The sequence below is a fragment of the Temnothorax nylanderi genome, unplaced genomic scaffold (assembly GCF_030848795.1).
Source record: "Temnothorax nylanderi isolate EJ_2023f unplaced genomic scaffold, tnyl_v1.0 TNYL_tig0025_pilon, whole genome shotgun sequence".
Taxonomy (NCBI): domain Eukaryota; kingdom Metazoa; phylum Arthropoda; class Insecta; order Hymenoptera; family Formicidae; genus Temnothorax; species Temnothorax nylanderi.
This window is the reverse complement of record NW_027249087.1, coordinates 769,030-792,975: the sequence shown is the minus strand read 5'-3', so window position 1 is coordinate 792,975 and position 23,946 is coordinate 769,030. Positions and strand designations below refer to the sequence as shown.

General features: G+C 41.6%; 1 protein-coding gene across 6 annotated transcripts in view; it reads right to left on the bottom strand.

The window, feature by feature from the left end:
* Positions 1-23,946, bottom strand: part of LOC139769877 (uncharacterized) — a 288,097-nt gene that overhangs the window by 56,511 nt on the left and 207,640 nt on the right. For all 6 annotated transcript variants that reach the window (XM_071701356.1, XM_071701357.1, XM_071701363.1 and 3 more), the window contains one exon: positions 8,860-8,906. In XM_071701356.1, the coding sequence (XP_071557457.1) occupies positions 8,860-8,906 (47 nt within the window). The remainder of the gene's footprint in view (positions 1-8,859; positions 8,907-23,946) is intronic.

Below are 23,946 nucleotides of genomic sequence, written 5' to 3'. Positions count from 1 at the left end.
AGATCGAAAGGGAATAAGATTAATTGCATTCCGCGCAGACGAGAGGAGGCGTATTTTAAGGCAAACCGCCAATGCTCGCTCGTGGAAACGGCGCGGCGACGGGGCCGAACGAGTGGCGAGGGCGAGAGGATGGCGGAATGAGAAGAGCGACAATACCCCGGGTGGAAAGACGAGGACGAAGTCGCGAGAGAAGCGAGATTCCTGCCACCGAGATGGGGGGTGAGGAGCGAGCCGACGAGCGTGACTGAAAAGAGGACCAAGAAGGAGAAGACAGCGCCCAAGGCCCTTGTTGTATTTATCATATAATTACCATAATAGAGCTCCGCGCCGCACTCCGCCACTGCCGACCAATCCCGCCCGCGCTTTCCCCGCGTTCCAGGCCACAACCGCAAATTGGAAACTCTCGAATACATTTTCCCTTCGTCGCTCACTCGCTCGCTCACTCGCCGCGCTCGAAATTGTTCGCCGTAGGACGTCGGCCGTCGAGTCGGAAGGATGCTAACGACAGCAGCGCGAATACGCAGTCATGGAACGCCTCGCTCGGCTCGAGGATGATCGACGTATGGTCATTAGATACAATTTGTCTGCGTAGCTGCACTCTGTCTGACACTAGTCGTCGGAGTAATTATGGCTCGACTTAATCAATAATTGCGCGCCGTTCTCCGTTTGGGCCTTTCTATTGAGACTCTAGCTATAATGTACAGTCATTTACCGGAAATTCAGAACCCGTCGATGTATAAAATGCATTATATTTTTAGTATTTTAAACCAATTGAATTACAGACTTGATTACTATTTCAATAATCCATTGTTTACCTCAGCAAACTTCATTAAATACACGTATTATTAATTATTACGTTATTAAACTGATTGCATTCAACAATTTAAATAATACGTGTGTATTTATACGCGCTCATTTTGTAAGAAATGAAACATACATCTTGGAGATAAAAATTTGAATCATCTATCTATATTTAATTCTTTCTTCAATTTTCTACTTATCTATATACCATTACATGTTAATTTTGCCATTTACTATAAGTCTACAAGTTGACAATAAAATACTCTTCAAAATCAAGGATTTATCTGAATTACGTGAATTAATTGAAATAGATAAGAGCAAAAACTAGTATAACGAAGTAAGGGCTTGTGGAGATGACTTCTTTAGTTTCTTCGCTAACCACGAATCATCCCCGCCGACATCACCTTTTGAATCTCTTGGCCCCCTTTCCTGGTCACCCGATGTGCAGCCCGGCGGAAAGATATTGCAGCTAAACACTCGGTTCTTTGATGCCGCCCTAGTCCGGGATCTCTATCCCCGGGTACGCTGGCGGATAATTAACGTTAAAGGTTAATCCCGCGGAGAAAGACGACAGGATAAGAACGGGCTGACAGCAGCTCCTCGGCTCCCGTTCCTCTGGCAGATATAATTTGATTGGAACCTCGAAAATGGTATGCTGAAATTGAGTCTTTGGATTCAAACATATCCCTTGAAACGCGGCGATCTAGAATATATTCGTTAGTGCTATATTTGGTTTTCACTACAACGAACTGAGAGATGAAAATAAAAGAATATTCTTAGAATAAGATAAAAATATCCGTAATTTTAAAGATTATATTCCGGAAACATGTCTGGGAGTATTATTCGTTTCCCTAGAGAATACTTTTAAGATATTCCTACTTTTTAAGATAATAATCTCGATAGTTTCGTTTTTTTTTTTTTAGAGAATTATGATTCAAAAACATTTTTATCACATTTTTAAATTTTGCAACGAATTTTATTTCTTTATTTGACTAAAAACACGAGAAAATTAAGTCGTAAAATTGCAAATAAACAATTAAATTGTTTATTTTAATGTAATTAAAAATTATAACGTGATGATGTATAATATGTATATAAATATGAAATAAATATATCAAGTTCAGCATTTATCATATTTTAAGTAGCAAGTGCATTGATAAGCGACGGAGACGAGCGTCGCGCAGGACGCGTAAAAACGTCTAAATTGCGCGTAAATAATTATATTTGCATATTCATCGAAAGGTAAATATTTAATGCCCACGGAGCATAAAGGGGCAGCGTGAAGTGTAACGTATACGTGAAAAGAGAGACCGGTGAATTCCTGGAGGGAAGAGGAGGAGGAGAAAGAGGTGGAGGAGGCAGGAAGAGGGTTGGACGCTGGCGAAGGGTTGGCCAGCCGTGTACGCGCGGCCGCCGCCACGAGCTGACGGAAAAGGGGTTGAATGTACATCGCGGCTCGTCGGAAATTTTAGCTTAATTTTACTTAACTACACTGGACTGCCCGTGGGCGCCCGGCTGCAGGGACAAGTGTTATTTTTGTAATTCCGAGCGGCGCTAATGGGAGACCTCGGCTTAACTCCGACCGACCGCCAACAAAAGAGGGGTGTTTACCACGCGCAATGAGTATACGGCTGCGCGGGAGTAGTAACCGACACCCTACCGCCTCCGCTTGTTGCAAACGCGAAAAGAGCTCGACATTAGTTGACCGATGGACGAGACCGGAAACGTGGGTCAAAACGTTCTTCATGGAAAACACGAACACTGTGTTCGTCTCTTCTAAGAAAATATACCTTGAAATAAGCTCAATATGATGCATTATATACAGTTGCATTAATATATTTCTCTTCTCAATGTTTTCTTTCAAAATAAATCATTAGCGTTGTATTTTGTGCACAGCATATAATTAAATAATATGTAAATTAATAAATAAAATATATTGTAATTATTTTTGTTTCGAAGTTATTAGAGAATATATACTTTCTAGTGTATATGCTATATCTTATCAATTTAATATGATGAATGATCTAAGGACCCTCCCTCTCTCTCTCTCTCTCTCTCTCTCTCTCTCTCTATCCCTGTAACTGACGTGTTACTGTCAAGGCATTATCAACGGCGAAGATATCGAGAAGATGCGAAAGGGCGCTGATGAGATTCGAGGGAAAACTTGCAGGTATGGAGCGTAGAACAAGTTACAGAAGCTGAGACGTGTATCGAGCGTGAATATTACATCGATCAGGGTTTGACGATGCGGTACAAAGGTGGGAGGGTGAGAGGGAAGGGGGGGAGGGAGAATCGGGGAAGCAAGGATGATGTCGCCTATTATCCCGTGAAACACCTGAGCCCCGTTCGCCGTTACGTGCTGGTCCCGCCATCCCCGTTCTCTTCCGCGTCGCGCGCGCGCGAGAAAGTGTATGAAAACGAGCACGCACTCTCCGTCACCGACGTCGGCCAAATTGCACGACCTCCGCGTATTATCCGCCCCTAAATTATTCCCCGCTAACCGCAAAAATAGCCCCTCGTCTCCCGCAAACCCTCTCGTCCTCCGCCCCGCAAGACTCCCTCGGTTTTCTGCATCGTTACATTTTCTCGGTTAACGCGCTGCGCGGTTCATTGTTTCAACCGCATCGCAAGTATACTGAATCGTCATTAATAAAATATGTTAATGTGGCGCCTTCTTCGTTCAACGATATCGTTGTAATTTGGTGAATTGAGAATCAGACGCTGGACAGAGGGGACTGAGAGAATCGACAATTTTATTTGTCTACTTAAAATTAAAATAGAAATTTATATTAGATATGAAATTATTAACGTTTACAAAATTAAGATAAAGCTGATGAGTCTTAACTTTTGTGCGAATTTTACTTTTTGATGCCTTAATTACAGAAGTAAACTGAATAGTGATGATAGATATGGTCTATGCTGGGTAAAATCAAAGATCGTTATTATTGCCAGTTCGATAATAATTAGCAGTAGAACGAATTATGAACGAACGGTATACGCATCAATCATGGACTCAACTTTTTCACGGATGCTGGCTACGTATATGCATATTAATGTATGTTTGGTTAGGAGAGCGTATCCCAGTCTGACATGATGGACGCTACCGGAGACGAAAGTTGAGAAGGTTGTAACGGCTTCTGGCACCGTATGTCGGATTTCCATTCGACGAGAGATGGATGGCCCAATCCATGGAACATTGATCACTATTAAATCGCATATACCGATGGAAAGGTACTGTATGTGACAGTTTAATATATCGCAAATATAATTGCGTCTTCAAACTTATCTCTGATGATTGTTTTATGAGAATATTTTCGTTAGGTACAATATTCGACTAATAAATGCGAGAGTAACTCCTAACGCGAAATGTGAGTAGAAAGTTTGACAAGCTGCCACGCGTATAACGCGTCGAAACAGCATTGTCCATTATTTACATGCGGACGCACACGCTCAGGTGCCGCGTTCAGGAGTCTTCGGAGAGGCAAAAGTTGCGAGTCCGCGGTAGCGGCGGCGGCGGCGGCGGCAGCGGCGGCCTGGCCATCAGGTCCGATTCGATAAAAGATGGATGATCCAACCGACGGCCGTATAGTCGATCGGTCTCCGAGCTGACGCCTCCGAAGATGAAATGCACCCTTGGCGACCCCAGAACCGACCCTAAGCCCCCGTACACCCCGTTTCTTTCCCCTTTCCCCTCTCTCTCTCACTCTCGCGATAGCACTTTGCCAACCGAAGGCATATTTACGAGAGAGGAGCGTGCCCCGCGTCGGAACGCACCACCATCTCTTGGATATACGCGATTTGGCATACAAATTCCATCATATGTAACCCGGAAAAATGTTTATTGGTCCGGCTAAGGGTTATTAGGTCCGGCTCCTAGTTGATCTGCTTGACGTAACCAGTCGTCTCACGTAGCTCTATGAAATTGGGTCCACCGAGTCGAGAGTGAAAGCATAAGTCTTCTTTACAACCGACTACTCTGTACTTTGCATTCCACACGACGCGGCTTGGAGGCCGTCCTTTGGAAAGTTGCAACGATAAAAAAAGATGTTATTGTAGTGAAGAGAATCAAATCGATATTATGTAGAGATGTTCTCTTCCGTGAATGATTCAAAAGTTATTTAATTTATATGTATGTCTTTTTATCGTTACTATCACATACAAGAAAATCAAAGATGTGTGGTAATATGTGTGCGCTTGCGAAATAAAAGAATAATAAACATACGTTAATGTCTATTTTTATATTAGACGAGATGCAATCCGCGAGATTTCGAGAGAACGCCATTTCGTGGGGCGCGCGAGAATTTATAGGAATAGTCGAAGAAGCGGAGAGTGTGAGAAAGGATACGAGTTGAGGACGAAGGATCTCTGGTTTCCTCGCGGGGTTCCCGGACGGCGGTGGTCGTGCCAGGGAACAGCAGTACATTATTTCTTGATGTCAAATAAAGCAATTAGCATGTGCCCTGACCAGGGTCCGCAGGTTCTAACCCGAGTAATCTCGCCGGGGTCCCCGGCGTGTGCGACATCTTCATCAGAGAGACGGACCCTCCTCTCTTCTCCTTTCTCCGCCACTTTCCCGTCCCGTCGCCCCTCACGCCGGACGATGGCGCGATCACGTGACTACTCTGCACCCTCAGAGACGAGGGGTGCTCGATGCTGCGGAAGAGTGAGAGCACGGATCGACGAGAGGAAGATGGCCGCTCGGTATAAGGGCGAGGGAGAGGATTGGGAGGAGAAAAATCAAGGGGCGGGAGGGGGAGGCAAGAGAAGGTCGTGTCCACCGAGTGAAGGCGCTTCCAAGGGAAATTTCACAAAGGCTGACCCGCTGGTAATGAATGTTATATAACCCTTTTAATGCTTTAAGCCTCTTAGATTTTTCAGTGCGCTCTCGACGCGCACGCCTCCTTCGTTCCCATCCCTTCGCCTTTTCTCCTGGAACGAGCCAGCGGCGGAGGTAGTTCACGGTAGAGGGGGTGAGCGAGGAAAGTCATGCCCCGGGGTAGGTAATTATGTGGCGGACGTAAATTAAGCTTGTTTAGATTGGGATTTTTATTAAGGTCTTTTATGAAAGAGAGTGCCGCCACTAAATGGCGCACGGTATACACTCCGACACCGGTACTCCTTTAAATGCCACCGGAGGAGAAGCCGCAACACGTTTATTTCATGACTAGTACTTGCGACAATGAGATTTAAAAGTCAAATTTGTCAGGAATAGCCATATCTCACATAATCATATTTTTAGTAAATAATAATTATTACCGCGTATTATTTAAAATTGAAAATATTAAGCTGTTAAATTATTAATAAATTATACTCAATTTTGACAATATAAAGAAAAAAATTGTTTCTTTCTAACTTGTTACAATCTTTTTATGTTGTATCAGATTTTATTAAAAATAATATAGATGCGTTATAATAATTCTTGTAACATTATGGCAATCGTGTGTACAGAGAGCAACAATTCAATAGAAACTTCGAACTTGCCCAATTTCCCCAGGACTGTCCCCAAGGAAACAACGATCGGGAGATATATCTAATAGCAGCATAGGACGTACGCACTGAGGAACACGGAACAAATAAGTAAGGATTAGTTTAATCGTGCTTTAGGAGTCGAACGTTACGTGTTTATGTCGCCATTCCCTTTTTTCGAGGGAAAGAAAAAGCTATGGACCGAGTATACGACCGAGTTTACGAACCAGCGATAATACGTAAAAAGATTCAATTGATATATCGATATATAGACTTCTGTTAACAATCTATTTTCCTTAATAAACGTCAACATTCACGATAATTATTATCTTTTGTCTAATAATAAATAGTCCTACTTATCAATCCCAATTCATATAACAAATTTTATAACAATGCTCTGTAATGTACTAACTTTGAGTACATTTAAGTATCACCAGCATTAGGTGCCATTCCAAACATAAGCGTGTCAAAATATACAAAAATATATAACTATCAATTATTGCTCTAATTTGTTTTACTCGCGTACATCGTGCGTAGGCATGTTAATTCAAACATGTCCGTAACGAGCATAGCGCTACGTCAAACAGCTAACTGCTTTCGCACGAAGGCACTGAGAGCGAACTTCGAGAAGCAGTTCGCAGGTACAGACGGTTAGCTATACCCAGTGTATATGTATACCTCCGAGCCGGTAAACGGAGAACGAAGTTCTCGGTGGAAGTTTAATTCAACTGGACGGGCAGCCGGGTGTAAACGCTGAATGATTTGTTGCAAATCGAAAGCGCCCCCGCGAGCTCGAGCCCGAGCTCGAACTTCAACTTCCTGCTTGTACGGCTTACTTTATGCAGCGTTGTATCGCAGCTACCGGCTATCGAGCGGCCATCGATATATCTTTATATCGATATTTTATGAAGTATATTTTACAAAAGAAACTATGTGTATGTCCCGAAAAGTAGAAAAATACAGATATAAGTAGTTACTTTCTTATATATAATACAATAATTTTTCTAATTAAAATAATCTTTTTCTGTTATAGTTAAATTGAAATTTGCAAAGAATTTATACTTTTATAAAGTTCGCACAATCGAGAATATACATTCTACTTTGCATCTGCTAAGCTTAATTATCATTTTAACTTATTATATCTCATTTTTTAAGACTTTTCTTTCATTGGCTATCTAATATTGTAGAATAATGAACGTTAACGTCACAAAAATTATCTAAAAATTATCGCGGAAGTATCGCACCTATATTTCTCTCGTAATATTAATAAATTAATGAATCAATAATAATTAAAGGGTGGCACGCAGCCATTATCACAGACTGTACGAACGTTTTTTAAAGTGACGGTTGGAAGGTAAAGTATCGAACATCGAGATCCAGTGTCGATTTTCCCGGGTAGTTTCGCGAAGCTGGGCATGCTCGCTCGTTCTCTCGATTAGGCTTTGCCGTCATTAAAAGTTTATAAAGAAGCCGAAGTACGAAGCGGGCAACGATGTGCTAGGGGGGGAGGTGGTAGATGGTGGCTTGGCAACCCCAGAACGAAGGCAGAGGAAAACCGGCACGACAGAGCAAAAGAGACAGAAGCCTGAGAGTAGAAGAGAGAAAGAGCGAGAGGGATGAAGAGAAATTCCAAGCAAGTTTTCTCATGTGCGATGCATAATGAGGAAAGGCAGACGGCGTATAAAGAGCCTACAAATGAAGCTCACACACATACACACACATAAACAAGTTATACATGTATTATACATTAAAAGCAGATACACATAACTCATCTTTCTCTAACACATCGATGTAAACTTCTCTTTCGCTATAAAAAATATTTTTGAGAAATTTTATAACGTTGCACTATATCTCTTGGAAATAAAAAAATATCTTTTATTCTATTGTGGCATAAAATTATTAATTAGCATGCAAGTCGCGGAATTACTTTAATATTAATATTAAATAATCAATTAATATTGCTTCATAATAATTTCATTATTCTTAACAATTAACATTGTTTCAATTATTTATTACCTTAGTTATTTACTAGTATATTTCGATAAAAAAATTTGAAAACTTAGAATGCTACATGAAAATGAGTAAATTTTAAGATTGAGATTTAAAAGTTGATTGTCTTGCATATCCAAATAGTAATCATATCACTAGCCTAAAAAAATGCAAGACATGTGCATTATAAAACATAATGTATCTTGAGTACTGTATAATTCTTAGTATGCACTGGTATAAGATTTCGTTGATCGGTAGGCATGTTGGTAACTAAAGATACGAACACGCAATGCGAGTTGTGGTGCACGAAAACCAATTAAAGGTGTTAGATCGATCCTCCCTAGTAACTGACTTGCTAGGCTTCTCGATGAAAGCCTCAATCCTCATTTATGACACTATGTTCTTTTTTCCAATTTATTAGTATATGAAAGAATACTAAAACTATTTTAGATCTTAAATAATAAGAAATCTTGCATTTTAAATAATAATAAAACTATCGACGGATTACATTTTATCGTAATTTTTATGTCTTTGTATTATAATTATAATAATCCTCAAAAGGTCAAAGAAAATTATAAGTATACTCCATGTGTTTGAACTTACCTTGTTCATGATTTGGCGGGGATACTCCCGCCTCGCTAGGGACGGCTCTGCAACAGAAAAAAACGTACTAATTACTCCTCTGAAGTTTGTAGAAACGTAGAATAACAAATATTTATAAGCTTAGGTAAATAAATATCATTATTTACATATATAGTATGTAGACAATTAGTACATTCTGCTTTCTCTCAATGCGTGAAAATAAGTGATATAACGTAATTTCAATAATTCGTTCACATAGATTCCTTAGCGGACTGTGAATAATATAAAATAGTAAATTTCACTTTTTAATATATGTTTACTGCGTAACATTGAACAAGAATCAAGAAATTTAACGTAATCGGGAAGACGGGAAGATATCCACTCTTTCTGTATTTCACATCCATTCTCAACCCCATGCATCGCCGCGCCTTATGACGCAAGCTAATGCACGTAGGGTGGTCCTTGATCGCGCAGCCAAGCCCCAGCCCTTCCTCTCCTTTCCCTTCGATGGGTACCACCGAATTCCCATAATCTAATGAATGGCCTAACCCCAATATCCTCTTGGTTCAGCTTCACCGCCGCCCACCCTTCATATACTATCGTACATGTACCACGCATGTAAATATCCTTGCTACCCGAGTGTGCGCACTTCAAAGTTCTTTAAAATTCTGCATCCGCCAACAATAATTGATTATTTTAATACAATCGCGACTACCCTCACTCATGATTCTTTTTAAATTTCGTCAAGATGAGAAACAATTGCAATTGAAAGCTTTAAAAAAATACAGCAAGTACAAATCGATATCAGAAAAATCGTGAATATTAACGATTTAAAATTCTATTCAAGAAACATTGAGCTACACTTTTGCAGAAACGAATAAAATTCTATGCAGCTATAAAGGCAATTTCTGAGGCATTCAGCATGTGCGTAAGAAGCATGAATAGGGACTCGCGTAGGCTAATTGCGCGTTAAATAGGGGTGAACTCGATGGCGAAATTCTTTCGTCTAGAAAATGGACCGGACATGAGCCGGCAGCAGTCGGCGTTAATCCCGCGCGGCAGGGTAAGGACGCGCAAATGTGTTTATCTCGGGGAATAATAAAAAGGGTGACCTGACGTTCGTGACGCCAGGCGATCGCAACGAACTCGGGAATAATGTCTCGGACACAAGGCTCGTCTGCGGATTTGCCCCTGCCTCTACCACCAACCATCCCGCCCACACTCCACCCCCTTTCAACCTCCTCCAACCTACCCTTATACGCGTGTCCGCCGCAGATTCAGACTCCTAATTAAGACGAGGGTGCGAGAGGGGTTTCAGGGGTTTCTGCCGAGTTCTCCCCTGAGGGGGCAGGGGATAGGTGGCGGGTGTATGGGTGGAAGGAGGGTTTTCCCGAGGTAAGGGGCACCCGTATCGTGCCGGAGGGGTAAGCCAAGGCAAAGGGGGTAAGGAATATTGATCACGGGACCACCACGGCGGCGAGGCAGGGACTGCCCGCACTCGCCCTCTGCTTTCATCCACCCACCCTCTCGCCATCTAACTCCAGCTTTCTCCCGGCGCTCTCTCTCTCTCTCTCTCTCTCTCTCTCGTTAACTGTCTCTCACCTTCTACCTTGTTTCCGACATCTTTCGCCGATCCTCTCACTCTGAAGCGAGCATGGACCGGGCCAGACTAAACCACCAAACGCCAGATGCGTGAAATCAGTCGGTTAGAACCTGCCCCGCAGCCTTTGCAAATTATTGACGCTGAAACCGCGAGGCAGATGATGCCTGCGCGCTGTTTCGTAGTGGACTTTGAATGAAGAGAGCCGGTAAGCTCAACGCTCGAAGAAGAGAGCAAAGTAAAAGCTTCTGAGATAAAACTTCTTTGTATAAACTTACCGATATAATTAGTTCGTTCGATCAAACGTGGCACATCACGTAGGTAGTGATCTCGTTAAGATAAAAAATTTTAATATCGGAACCGAAATGGCTATAAATTTTAGCACACAGTACTATGGATCTATCAAATATACGATTATATCTTGAGCCCTCTTGCCATTTAATGAAACATTTCGGTAACTTTGTGGAAACGCCTTCACATCGTGACAAGGTTTACGAAAGTCGCAATAAGACGTGGCCCTCCTGAAGGGAATTTCTGACGCTGGAAATCCGAGTAGCCTGACGAACTTTGACGCACACGCTCGGCCGAACAAGATCTACGCTCTAGACGTGTGCAGCGTTCTCACGAGTTTTCGAGAGAGATCCTCTCGAATAGCATGGAGAAGGAGTAACTGACTTGGCTCGTTTCAAAGACGGGGACAGAAGACGGGGGTGAACAGGGGGGACCAATGGGTGGGCTCGAGTTTACACGACGTAGCGACTCGTCTTTCTACCCGTCGCCTTGCCTTAATTAAATCTCTAGACCCTTCCTGAAGAACCCGCGGACCTGGCGGGAAACTAGAAGAACCGCCTCCCTTTCTCGCTCTACAATTCACTGCGGTAACACGTCGGCTTTCATTGGTCCTCCGCATATCACTGCAAGAAATGCGCGATCGTAGTGACCGCAATATACAGAGCTTTTTCAACTTGCTTAGTTTATTAGCTTAATTTGTTATATTAAAACGTCTCTTATAATTTTTTACCTTATTTATTTTCGGAACATTTTCTTATAAATATCATTACTGGATAATAAATAAACGTTGCTGCTATTATTTAATAAAATCAATTTTTATATTATAAAGCAATTCTCAATTATACTTAAGAAAGTAATTTTAAAACTGTAACGTATTTTATTTTAGGTTCTCTGAATTTATTCTTTAAAATATGGACAATTACAATTTGAAATATTATTCTGTGCATAAAATAAAATTTTTTTAATTAGACATAGAAAAGTAGAACAATAATTCGTTAAATTTTTTTAGTGTCTACGCTTCTAAGGAACTAATTTAATTTATACAGATATTTTTGGCAGACAAATTGTTTTCATTCTGAAAATTCTCAATGTTGATGAAAGCCATCCGTACGAGAGGCAAATTTCTGCAACGTACAAGATATTTTCTCGCGTATACTCTATCGCTATGCTGCTGGCTTCAGATACCGTTATTTGGCGTTGTAACGAACGTCAAGGGCGACCTCGACGAGACCGGAAGAGACCTCATTGTCCAGAGGCGGGGGCGCCGATAGGGAGGGTGCGCAGCAGCGGCAGGCAGCCAACTCAAACTTTGATATGGTTTCCTAAATAACCAAGGCGACCGATACCGCAGCACGATAGTCCTCCTTCCTCCGCCACCCCCCACCTGCCACCCGTTCACCGCCTAGACCGATCTGCGGTGGTCCGGAGAGGGTACTGTAACTACCGCCGAAGCATATTGAAACCCTCGCACCAACGGTGACCCGACTCGCCACCCCGGGTAACCCCCACCCCGGCCAATCCGCGACCCACCGTTCAGAACCGATACACAGACTGCCGTCCGTGCAAAACTTGCGGCATGAGTGCGTTTGTCATTTCGTAGGTAAACGTTACCAACTCGCGGCGCAGGCAGTAACGCCCAACGTTTTCATAATGTCGACAGGTAGCGGTTAATTCGGGTGCGGAGTGACAGGTAATCTGCAAAAGGACCACGAAGATGGAAAAGGAATGAAACTTGCAGAACCAGTGGTCCTAAAGTCAATCGCGTTGAGTTTCAATAAGGCAAAATATTACAAATTGGAACGACTAATATGTGATTAAAATAATGAATACCATATAGCACACAATGATATGAAGAGCATAAAGGAAAATCAAGTTATATATTACCAATTTTTCTTAACTTCCTTATTTTTAAATATGCTCAAATAAAAACTTGAAACAAAATGTCAATGTTCTTATATATTGTATAAAATATGCTATTTTCTCGTGTAAGAAACGCTTTCTGCATTAAGAAATTAAGATCTTTAATAAATAACAATCACGGCGAATCATCGGCAATGCGCTTAAACTAAATTCTTGATATATTTTTAATAGTTTAATATTATTTTCTTCAGCGTAATCAGATAAGACCAGATGAAAAGTGGACAAGCAGATAGTCATCTAGTTTACAATTTCTTCCCTCCAGGCCACCAATAGACGCGATGCCTGTATCTCAGGGCTGGCTGTTTGTCCACTAATTAGAAGCTAACAGCTGAACTAAAGTTCCGAACTTTAAAGTTTCTTGCACTCGCGGAAGCCTCTTGCTACCCATTCAATACCTCCTTTTCGAGGGTGGTAGAACGGCCGCCCTTTGAGAGGAACGACCTTCCTCCTTACCTGCCTAGCCGTCCACCTGTCTTCCTCTCTCTATTCTGTTGCCCCGGCTACCCCGGCTAGCGTTAATTACTAATTAATTGTTTCGCGTGTTTGAGTTTTAAATGGATAAGTTAAACAGCGCGTAAGAGCTTCCGACGTGAGCAAGGTGGTACAGCGGCAGTCCACCCTTCTTTTTCCCCTCTGTCCGTTCCTCTCGCCTCGCGTACGATTACCGTACAAACAGTGTACTACCGGTTAACGAAGTTAGGATGACCGTGTTAGGGGGGTGGGGGGGGGGAGAAGGAAAGCAACGCGCTCGTTCGTTTATTCGTTTTTCACCCCGTCATCAGAACACCGTTGCCTCGCTTCGCCTCGTCTCGCCTCACCTCGCCTCGCTTCGTGCCTCACGATGTAATATCTCCATCACGACGCCGAACCATCGCCAGCGCGTTTAAAGTTACGTCCGATCCAACGAATACGGATGTAACTTTCATAATATAGCGACAACGTCAAAAGTTGAAGCTAGTTCTCATAAAATCGCGTAATACAATATAGATTTTACGGTTGAAATATAGTCTTAATAGAGAAGAGTTCATTTCTATTAAGACTTTAGTATTTACTTAACGAACATTTGTTTAATTACTATGTATATAGCATATATTGTACTTAATTAAATACTGTTTTAACACACAACTTGTCACAAATGAAACTTCTTCGCATGATTCCTCGAGAAAAATAAGTTCTGTTTGTTTTTATTAATTGAGGCATTTTATTTTGGATTGCCATTCCTTGACCAAAAACTTTCATGAAAAACGACTCGCTCGAGAAACTTGTACCATTACAGTGCAAATCGTCTGACGTTGATCTGAAGGCAAGGCACACCGACGAGATCGTTTTATCCCCCGTGAGAGACGCACCCCCTACCCATTGTAATCGGAGCTCAAATAAAAAGTCGTAATGCCAGATAAAACATCCCATTTGTCTAACGACGATTCTTTTCTTCGCTCCTGGGAATAGTGTACCGTGCCCCCCCCTGGCGAAGTGGCGGAAGTTAAATCGGGATGGTAATCATCTTAAACACCATCCTCACAAACACCTAGACGCTCCTGAGAAGATATCCTCGAGTTGCCTAATTCTCTCGTAATTGAGACGAATCGGTAAGAAACCAGCAGGAGAGAAAATTGATACCGGAACAGAGAGGACAGTGATTACCGGAAAAAGCATGTTTACTAACGTACGTTAAGTATAGCTCCACATTAGTGACTGTTATCTTCAACGATGCTCTTCAAGCGTACAAAGCAAATCAAGTGAAAAAGTGAACGAGAGAGAGAGAGAGAGAAAAAGTGAGTGAGAGGATCTGGAATAAATCAGAAATAATCGAAAAACACGACAACCAAATTGACGACTGTTATCGACTGGCGTCGTCGTGGGTGGTGACGAGAACGCGCCAGAATCGAAAAAGCGAATAGGGAAAAGAAAACGATGGCACCGAGGGAAAGGGAGAAGCACGTCGGCAGCAAATCGGTGTCTTAACCGTCCGACGGGGGACAATTATTTAAGCGGGCGCCCAGCGTTGCGCTTCTAGCGTGGCATCGCTTCACGTTAGCGCCCAGCGAGGGCACGCCGATGGAGAGAGAGAGAGAGAGAAAGAGAAAAGCGAGAGTCCGGGGGCTGTTAATTGCCGGCTGTCACGGGCACGCAGTGACAGGGACCACCGTCGACGAGGGATTGCCCCGTCGAAGCCGGTGCGAGCGCGCCGCTAAATTCTCCTTTCGACGGAGAAAACGTGCAAACGCGCCACCGCGGTGGACGCGCTCATGGGAGATAACTCTAACCAGAAAAAGGGAGAGAAAGAGGAGTAGAAATTCGACAAAGTCTTGGAAAAAGACAATATTCGAATATACTTCAAATGCACGAGTTAATACGGGCAACTATATAAAATATTTTTAACATTAATCTACACAAAACCTGTTCATTTCACTTTGCTAATTTAAAAGTCAATGAGACGATATTGAAATATGTGCTGTTTATTTATTAGTCAGTTTTACGCAATTACTTTTATATAATTACATGACATTTAAAAAGTCTAAGAATTTTAATCGCTGAAAGATACTTCAGCATTTTACAATATTTTTAATCCTTTGAAAGATACTTCAACATTTCGCAGTATTTTTCATATCACTACATTCGTTCCGATATTTATCATTTTTATTGCTCTATGGCGATCAGAGGGAGCAAGCAACCGAAGCTCTCGCTCGGACGGTCGCTGTAATTTGAACGCCGACGTATATTTATTCGGCGTCGCGGAGGAAGAGGACTCGCGCAGAAAGCAGGAGAGCTCGCAGAAGTAGCGTGACGACGCGACGCTAAGAGCATTAAAGAGACGTTTTCCGCCCGACACTTAGGTTTTCGTTCCCGCGCCCACCCCATAGATTCACGGCCTATCGGCTTAGCGCACGGCGGGTGGTCTCAAGCCACCCTTGGCTTCGCCACCCTGCATCGTCTTCCGCCCGGCACCTCAAGGTAGCAGCCAGCCAGAAACGCGGCTGGTTACCATCGCGTTGCTCTCCTTCTGGAAAATATTTTCGTAAGTGTAAGAACTTAAGTACTCGGGCGCATACGCGTGATGAGCCACCTTGATGAACAGTTCTTGGTCCATGGTATCCTCTCCTTCCAAAAAGATGTAACATGCGCGTATATGAGTCTTTGAAAGCTTCTTCTTTGTAAGTAAAGCATATATTAACAACAATGAATTTATTTCATTTAATAATTAAAGCTTAATCTACATAGTCAGTTTCGTTATTAATCTTTATCATTAATTATTTATTAATCGTAAAAAACCGTGTCTTTAGAATCACAGCGAATTTGAGAATGTGCCTATTACTATGTAGAAGAGAGTAAGACAGAATTGAACAAATGACTACCAACATCGCAATCCGTATGTAGACCAGACGAAGAAACATTCGCAGACAACTGCGATGAGGGTCGCTTTAGAGAACACTTCATCGTACAGCTCCTGTACACCTCGTTCTCACGTAACGTTTCGAAGCGAGCATTCTGAAAGGGTCGAGGGAGGAAACGTTGCGTCGGCGGTGGTGAATTATCAGCTAAGAGGAAATTATGGAAATAGATATAAATCGAGAAGAAGAGCGCCGGCGCGGCTGTTCGCAGGTAGGTGCAGCGAGCAGCCAATAAGCGAGTCGCTACCGACGAAGAGCCCGATGTGCCTTTAAATAAATGGAGCTTAAAAGCCAATTTGGAATGTAAAGATCTATCAGCATAAATTAAACATGGCGCGGCTATATACGGAGAGGCAGGGCGTGAGGCTTGTCCTCCGATTTTTGGAGCCGGTTTAACCAATATCCGTCCTCAAGACCGACAATTTGCATCTTCCTATCTTCAGAATAATTGTATACTTAATATCACTGTTCTTGTACCAGCAAATACATATTCGCTACGATCCTCTCGCTATAAATGCTGCATTTTCGTTGATTTAGAGAAGAATTAATTCCTTGACAATTTAGTTTTCTATATTAAAAAAAAGAAACAAATTCCAGTATTAATAAATTATATTTAAAATTTAAGTCTAGTTCAAAATCTCCGAAGGGGATGAATCTCGAATTTAATAGCGTCAAAGTAAGCGATACCTCGGGTCAAGTGCGGTCGATTTAGCGGGAAATTTTTTGTTCCGTAGAAAAACGTAAGGGTGGGATGGAGCCATTGAGGGCAAGTCGCGCGGAAACATCGGAGAGACGAACGAGAAACGCGTGGAGCGCGAAGGGCGAAGGGCGAAGGGCGCAGGGCGGAGGATTCGCGAGTTCGCGTCATGTGCATCGGACGCGACGCGCGAATTAACAACTCACGCGTCATATCGCGCATTATTATCCGATATTTCGGGCTGTATATCGGCGCGCCTTTACCCCTCAGTCGAGAAGAAGCGAAGGCGCTCGAGTTTACACGCGGAGTGCGTTACCGTGCTAACACGGTAACGAACAGGATGTGGGGGGACTATCGCCGCCAGACGAAGGCGAAGACATTGATTCGATGTGTTCATTCTCGTGTACCGTGAGTCGTTAATGTATTTCGCCGATCGCCTACGGTGATGCTTCTTGAAAACAGAAGATATTTACGCTATATTCGATACACATATCCGGAAAGGTCTCGCATCATTGTAATAATAGTAATTTATTTTTCATTGTAAAGTAAAATAGTGTTGTTACTCATTTTCTAGAATTGCGCGATTTGTTATGTAGTATATCATTCCATCAGATAAAAAAGATTGATGTCTATAAAATTAATTTACAGTATCACAAATCAAAAAATTGTCTTGATCATATGCTTTCTTACTTTACATTTAAATGGTTAGTTCTCTGAGCTGTTTATCAAAAATAAATTGAAAGTAAAGATATTGAGAAATACACGTCAAGTATTTAATTTTTGGGTGCAACACACAAGACGATACAATTCAATTTATTGATTAATTCACGCGTACAATTTATTAGAGAAATTCTATAATACATTCGAGACTTCAGTTTGTAACATTCGTAATTTCCTAACATTACATCTACAGCAATTGATTCTTTATTGCTTTTATATAAGACAAATTTTCAACTCTATAAATATCAACAGCTAGAACTTATTATTTTGTAAAAAATGTCTTAGCCCGTACATGAGTTAAGTCAGAAACGTTGGCATATTATCAAACTCATTCTGTAATATAACTTGCCGCGATGTCACTGAAAATATTGATCGCTAGGAAGAGGGCGAGACGAAAAAGTCGCGTCACGACGAGGAGGAGGCGGAGCAGTTAATGTTACGTCGAAGGTGAGCGCGTTGAAAAGGGTTGATTACACGAACGCTCCGTGCGTCCAACGGGTAGAACGCGCCGCCGGGCCACGCCGGAAGGATGCTGCTGGACCATGCTTGTAAGCAAGCGGCAACCCGTTCGAGGGCCGTAGGTAGGCTCGGGGCAAATGGCAGCGGGATGATTGATCGCCCGGCTAATTGGATGATCGATGACTCAAGTTCATCAGTGGCTGTTCAGCTCCTGGCGAAGGATGCTTCGCTCGCACGTGAGCGCCCTGCTGCCCCCGCAAGATGTACACATGTATATATGTATATATATATATATATATATATGTGTGTGTGTGTGTGTGTGTGTGTGTGTGTGTGTGTGTGTGTGTGTGTGCCTATGATGCTGTATATATGTGTGCGCGAGAACATGTACGTATTAGACGTCGCGCGAGGAGAACGGGTCAGCAACGTCTCCGGCAAGCCTGGAAACTAGTCTATACTGATATTTTACACGGTCATTGCGTTACTTTTTCGTCTTGTCTCTCGTTAAACTACATTCTTCTATAAGTTCATGGTCTCATTAGATCTATACAAGTGCTTTGGACATACACGATATCGTAGAAAATAATTGTAGAAAATACTGTGCCTTTTTCTATGGTAATTTATTTTTGCGACACGTTACGTACACCGTATATGAAGGATATGAGTATTTACACCTAATGCTAAAATCGTTCTTCTGAAGAATTTGAAGAAAATTTCTTCTCGTAATATTGATTGTAAGTCATTTTTATTCGCGAAATGTTTAACACTCGATATATTTAGGAAAATAATTTCCAAATTATATCTTCATGGTAAGAGTATAAATTTTAAAGAATCCGAAATTTTTGTAAGAACCTACCGTCCACTTGTATTCGAGATTGGCGCTCAACGTGTAAGATTTTCAAAATGTCTTATCACACGTGCAAATCCCGAAGGAGCGATGTCCCCTCAAAGTAATGAATTCACAATAGGATTTAGCGGCAAAGGTGCGAGCGGGCTAGCGCGCAAGTTCACGCATAGCATTCGTCTGATATACGGCCGACGCGTGAATGCAAATCGGCGTGTAAATCATGCGAACAATGTCTTAATGTCCCGGTCATACAACGCCCACCCGAGTCAGAAGACAACGGCTCCGGTAGTCTTCGGGTGGAAGGAAAGGGTGCCTTTTCGGATATTCATAGGGAAATAAATTAGCAGGCACGCGCGTCACGAGGGGACCATTATTGATATCTATTTTCTTGGTGGATATTACTCGCGAGTAGCTTCTATTTCCCCATTGCGACGAATGTTGCGTGGCTTTTAGCATGGCAATTGACATTCACAGCTGCGAATTATTACAACTGTTTCCATACGCGTTTGATATATTTATGTGTTAGAAATAATATAACAAAAAAATAGAAATTTTTAGATATATGTATTAATGCAAGAGAAAATGTATGTTATTTTATAATATAAAAAATGCTAAAATATATATTTATTCCTCCATCCAAATTAAGGAAGAAAATCATTTGCGTTGTCGGAAAATATTAATGTGATTGTACTATTTCATCCATTAATATTATAAAATTCATATAATATTCAAAATTATGAAGATTTCTTTCGTTTTATATGGAATATTAAAAAATTTCTAATAATTGGAATGATATAATACGTTCCTTCCGTTATCGAGTAGACTCTTGGGAACAGATAGAGAATTGAAAAATGGCTATTCAGCCTTCTCGTTTATGCCATTTAACTTGCAAATCTTCCTGCCGAGTCTGCTGATACCCATGGAACATATGTGGAAAGTGAGAAAAGTCTTAATCCCGCTTTTCAGGAAAGGACGGGCGAGGGAGACAGAAACGGAAGGGTAGAAAGAGTGTATGAGAGCAAGAGAGCGGAGCGTGTGAAAAATTCGTAAGAACAAAGGTGGCGAGAAATCCATACCCCAGAGGTCGAAAGCTGCGATTTCTCGTGAAGGGTGTGCCAAAAAGAGTAGGAAGCGTTAGAGTGAAATATCCGTCCGAGTAGAGTATGTAAAGATATAACACTTGTCTCTCGACGCGTTCTCAAATAATTGTAGATAATTGTTTCATCGACAACGATACTTGATTTATCACAGCTTCCATAAACTACTTACGTGAAGTAGTCGCAGGATGACTGATAGATATGCATAAATTAATGTTATTCAATAATTTCATTTTATAACATCAATTTATCACATAATTTACCTAAAACGTATTTAATATCGTGGAAGATATAATTACGCATGTCTTCACAAAGACATCAATGACATAACTTTAGAAGGACGCAAAGAATACATTAAATGTACAGAAATTCTCTTCTTTGATAACGGATATATAAGAGGAGAGACGAGAGAATGAGAAGTGCCATCATAGTCGGTTACCGGATAGTTTAACGTCGAGGTGATTGTAAAAGTCCTTCCTACCAGCATTGGCGTTCTTCTCCATTCAACCTTCAGGAGAGATGTTTAGTCGGGGTTTACGATGATGATACGATTCCTTTTACGCCCGCGACAGGTTCATCGCTGGTAAATCTGAGCTTCTTTAGCAACGTCCTCGTGCTCATCGTTTCGAAAGACCAAAGATTCTGTGACCGATAATCGCTCGCATAAAATGCCACCCTCGTGGCGAATATCACTCTTTTGCACAAAATTATACAGTGTCGCAGTTTTGGGAACGAAGTCGCGTCGTTTCACGCATCACCGAGCATCTTACGACCGATCGTTACTATAATTTTGTCGTCGAATATCATATCTTAATCGCGGCTGGTAAAGTATCTCCCCCGCTACTTTGGTAAATCAACGATTTAAGACGTAGCATATTTTTGCAAATAAAAAGAGCAAAGAGTGTGAAAAAAGAACAACTCCCGTATAATTAATAACAAATCAAGAATCACAAAATCTAGCATAAAAATAAAGTTACATCTATCTAAACTTAAAATTAGAGAAAGTACAATAAATGCAATATATTAAGAAATCTATTTAAATTAAAACGTTGATATTATCTGAATAAAAAACCCCCAAAAATAATTAAAAGGATAACAAAAATATAACTTTTTTCTCTCTTTCTTTTTACCCTTTCTCCCTCATTCGATTTGACAAATATTGTCGCGAATGTTGAAATATGAAAGCCAAAATAGGAGGAAGAAAAAGAGAGTCTCCCTCGTGCGACATTGCGACTATCTAGACGCGATTCGTTTTTATGAACGGCGTCTTCGTTGCCCTTTCTTTTCCGTTTCTCTAAGTTTCGTAAGACTCTACCGTAACGGTTCTAATTTCCGCTAATAAATCCACGAGTGCAACGAGAATCTTCCCTCGATACGGAGATAATCGTATTCCCGCTTGTGAAATGTATTCGCTGCGCCCTCGAGGAACGTAAGGATATAACGTTTGTGTACGTTGGTAGATTTTGCATACGCATATATGGAGTGTTCTTTGCGTGTGTGGAAAGTACGTAGTGGAAAGGGCCAGAATCAGGGGGGAAGAAGGTGACGTAAGAAGACGGCTAGTCTCGCAAGAGGCGCGCCCTGCAAAAACAGATGTAAAGACACGGGAATGCCGCTCTGAAGGGTCAGAAAAGAGGATTCAGACGGTTGTAATCTCAGCTCAAGGTGTCGTTTTGCTTCTTAGCGTCCCACTGGACATCGAGACACTTGCGAGAAGAAAGCTTAATATCCTTTCGCATCTCAGTTGTGCATCTTATCGTCGTTAAATTTAAGCAAACAACGATTCTATCAATTTTTTTTTGTCAAACATTCTTGTGTATTACAAATTGCGAGTGTCGTAGAAAAATATTGAAAAAAATTATCTTAATCTAAAAATTAAATAAGAAAATTATTAAACCATGTGTTATGGCAGAATGTAATAAAATGTAAGTTAAGCAAATTTAAAAGTTATCTTAAAGTCTAACTTATTGATTTTTATTTTTTCAAGTTACGTTATTATATTCCGATTCTAATTAATAAATAAGTGTTTCAGAATGGTCTGCACATATGAAAGATACAGATAAAATGTTCCTTACATAAATAGAAAGCGAGTATATATATTTTCATTTATTACATGTTTTTATTTAATTATATCGTGTTTTGTATCTACGCAAATCTGGTTTATCACGATATTTTTTTTTTAATAAAGGCAAAATAATTATTATTAACGACCGGTGTATATTACATGCATACAAGAATAAGTCCGAATTTGCGAACAAATGAAGAACGAGTTTCCAAGATCGTTGAGAGAACGAGGGACGTAGGCAATTTTGCACTTGTAAATAGGCCCCGAAGGGAGGAGCATAAGTAAATTAGGCCGGTCGAGGCGAAACGTTCTGATAAGAATCTTTCCCTCGGCTTTTTTTAAAGGCTGACTCCGGGGGAATTGAGACGCCATCACGACGCTCTTCCTCGTCCCCGGATTTGCGCCTTCTTCTCCGTCCCCCGTTGGCGCGTCCTTCGAGAGCCGTTTAATGCCAAACGCTCGCGCCTCGTCCTTTGTTTCGCCTTCATGAGATTTTTAAACAGCGCGAAATGAGCTTCGCGGACCGGAGAGAGTTGAGAGAGAATGGGTCTCGAACGATTATCGTTTCATCCGTCGTCGCTTTAATTCCCTCGCTCTGCCGTGCGAAATTAAAAAGAAGGCTTTTGCGATAGTCGCATTCCGCGTACTGCGTACATATAAATTGTAATTTCTACATTGTAACATTTGAAAAAAAAGTTCTACGGAAGTTGTATAAAATATTATTGCTTGTATTTATTTGATACATAGTGTGAAAAATTTAAGAGAGATAATGATCATTTTATTCTTATCGAAACATATCTAGGAGAGGCAGAGGGTGGAAGCTAAGAAGGAAGACGCTGAGAAATCGAGGCATTTGTATCGTTTTGTCGTACTTCAGCGTCGGCACGCGCATCGTATAGCATTGCATTATTGCTTTTATGGCCAATAAAAGGAAAGATGTCCCGGTGAGGCCAGGCCGATGGTCCTCCGCAACAACTGTCCCCTCGATTCCTAAACCGTTCCATCGCAGAATCGCCCCGCGATCTTCAAACCCCCCCGTCTACGATAACCAGCGGCCGTTATTGCCACCGAGTCGTTCCTTCGGTCATCGAAGGTGTCGCGATTGGTTTCGTGTTTGCAAGGAATATAGTTCGGGGACTCCCCGACCCAGTTAACCGTTCAGCTACCCCACGGGACACGAAGATACAAAGAATAATACCTAGAAGATTGTCTGAATCTTTGGAAAACGTGAAAACATTTCTAGAAAAATTATTGCGAAGTTTATCCATCAGAGAATATATTTTTGCGATTCAATTTTATAATTAATATTCGATTCGATTAAACAGACTATCCAACCGTTCGAATAAATTTAGAATCAAGTCCGGACAACGTCGTCGTATATTTCCGAGAAACGACAAAAAGAGACAAAACTGCTATCATTCTCTCTTTACGTTTTATGACAGACTGTATAAAGTTTTGTTGACTAAAAAGAACACCGGTAGGCGACTAAGGCTTTGTCGTCAAGGATAGACGCCAGTCTTTCTTGCAGACAGTAAAGCTCGTCTTCTCTCTAGCGCTAGCTACACCGTTGCACCTACAGGCAAAAGATAACCAGCCCGTCCTCGAGCCATCAACCTCCAGTTCCTCCTTGGTTGTCCCGAGCGACGATATATCTCCCAGCATCCCCTTTCGCCGTCCCTGTCACCCTCTCCATCCACTCCTCGCGGAGTTCCGATGCTTCCAGGAGGGTGCACGATGACACTCGGTTACGACATTAGCGACGTTTCCCACACCGTCTACGGGTCTACTTCGTCAATGTCAAAGCGCAGCTCTACCCCATCCTCTCCCGTTTGCAAGCGACTTTTCCGCAGAATAAAGTTTTAACTTTTATATAACAATGCACGATTTTTAAATGTATAATACATGTGAAAAGAAATTGCAATCGACAAGTAATAAGAATGCTGTTTTAAATCCTGCAATTATTGTTGTTATCTCTACGTTTATTTTTCTTTTCTTTTCTTAATAAACATTTTTTAGCAAA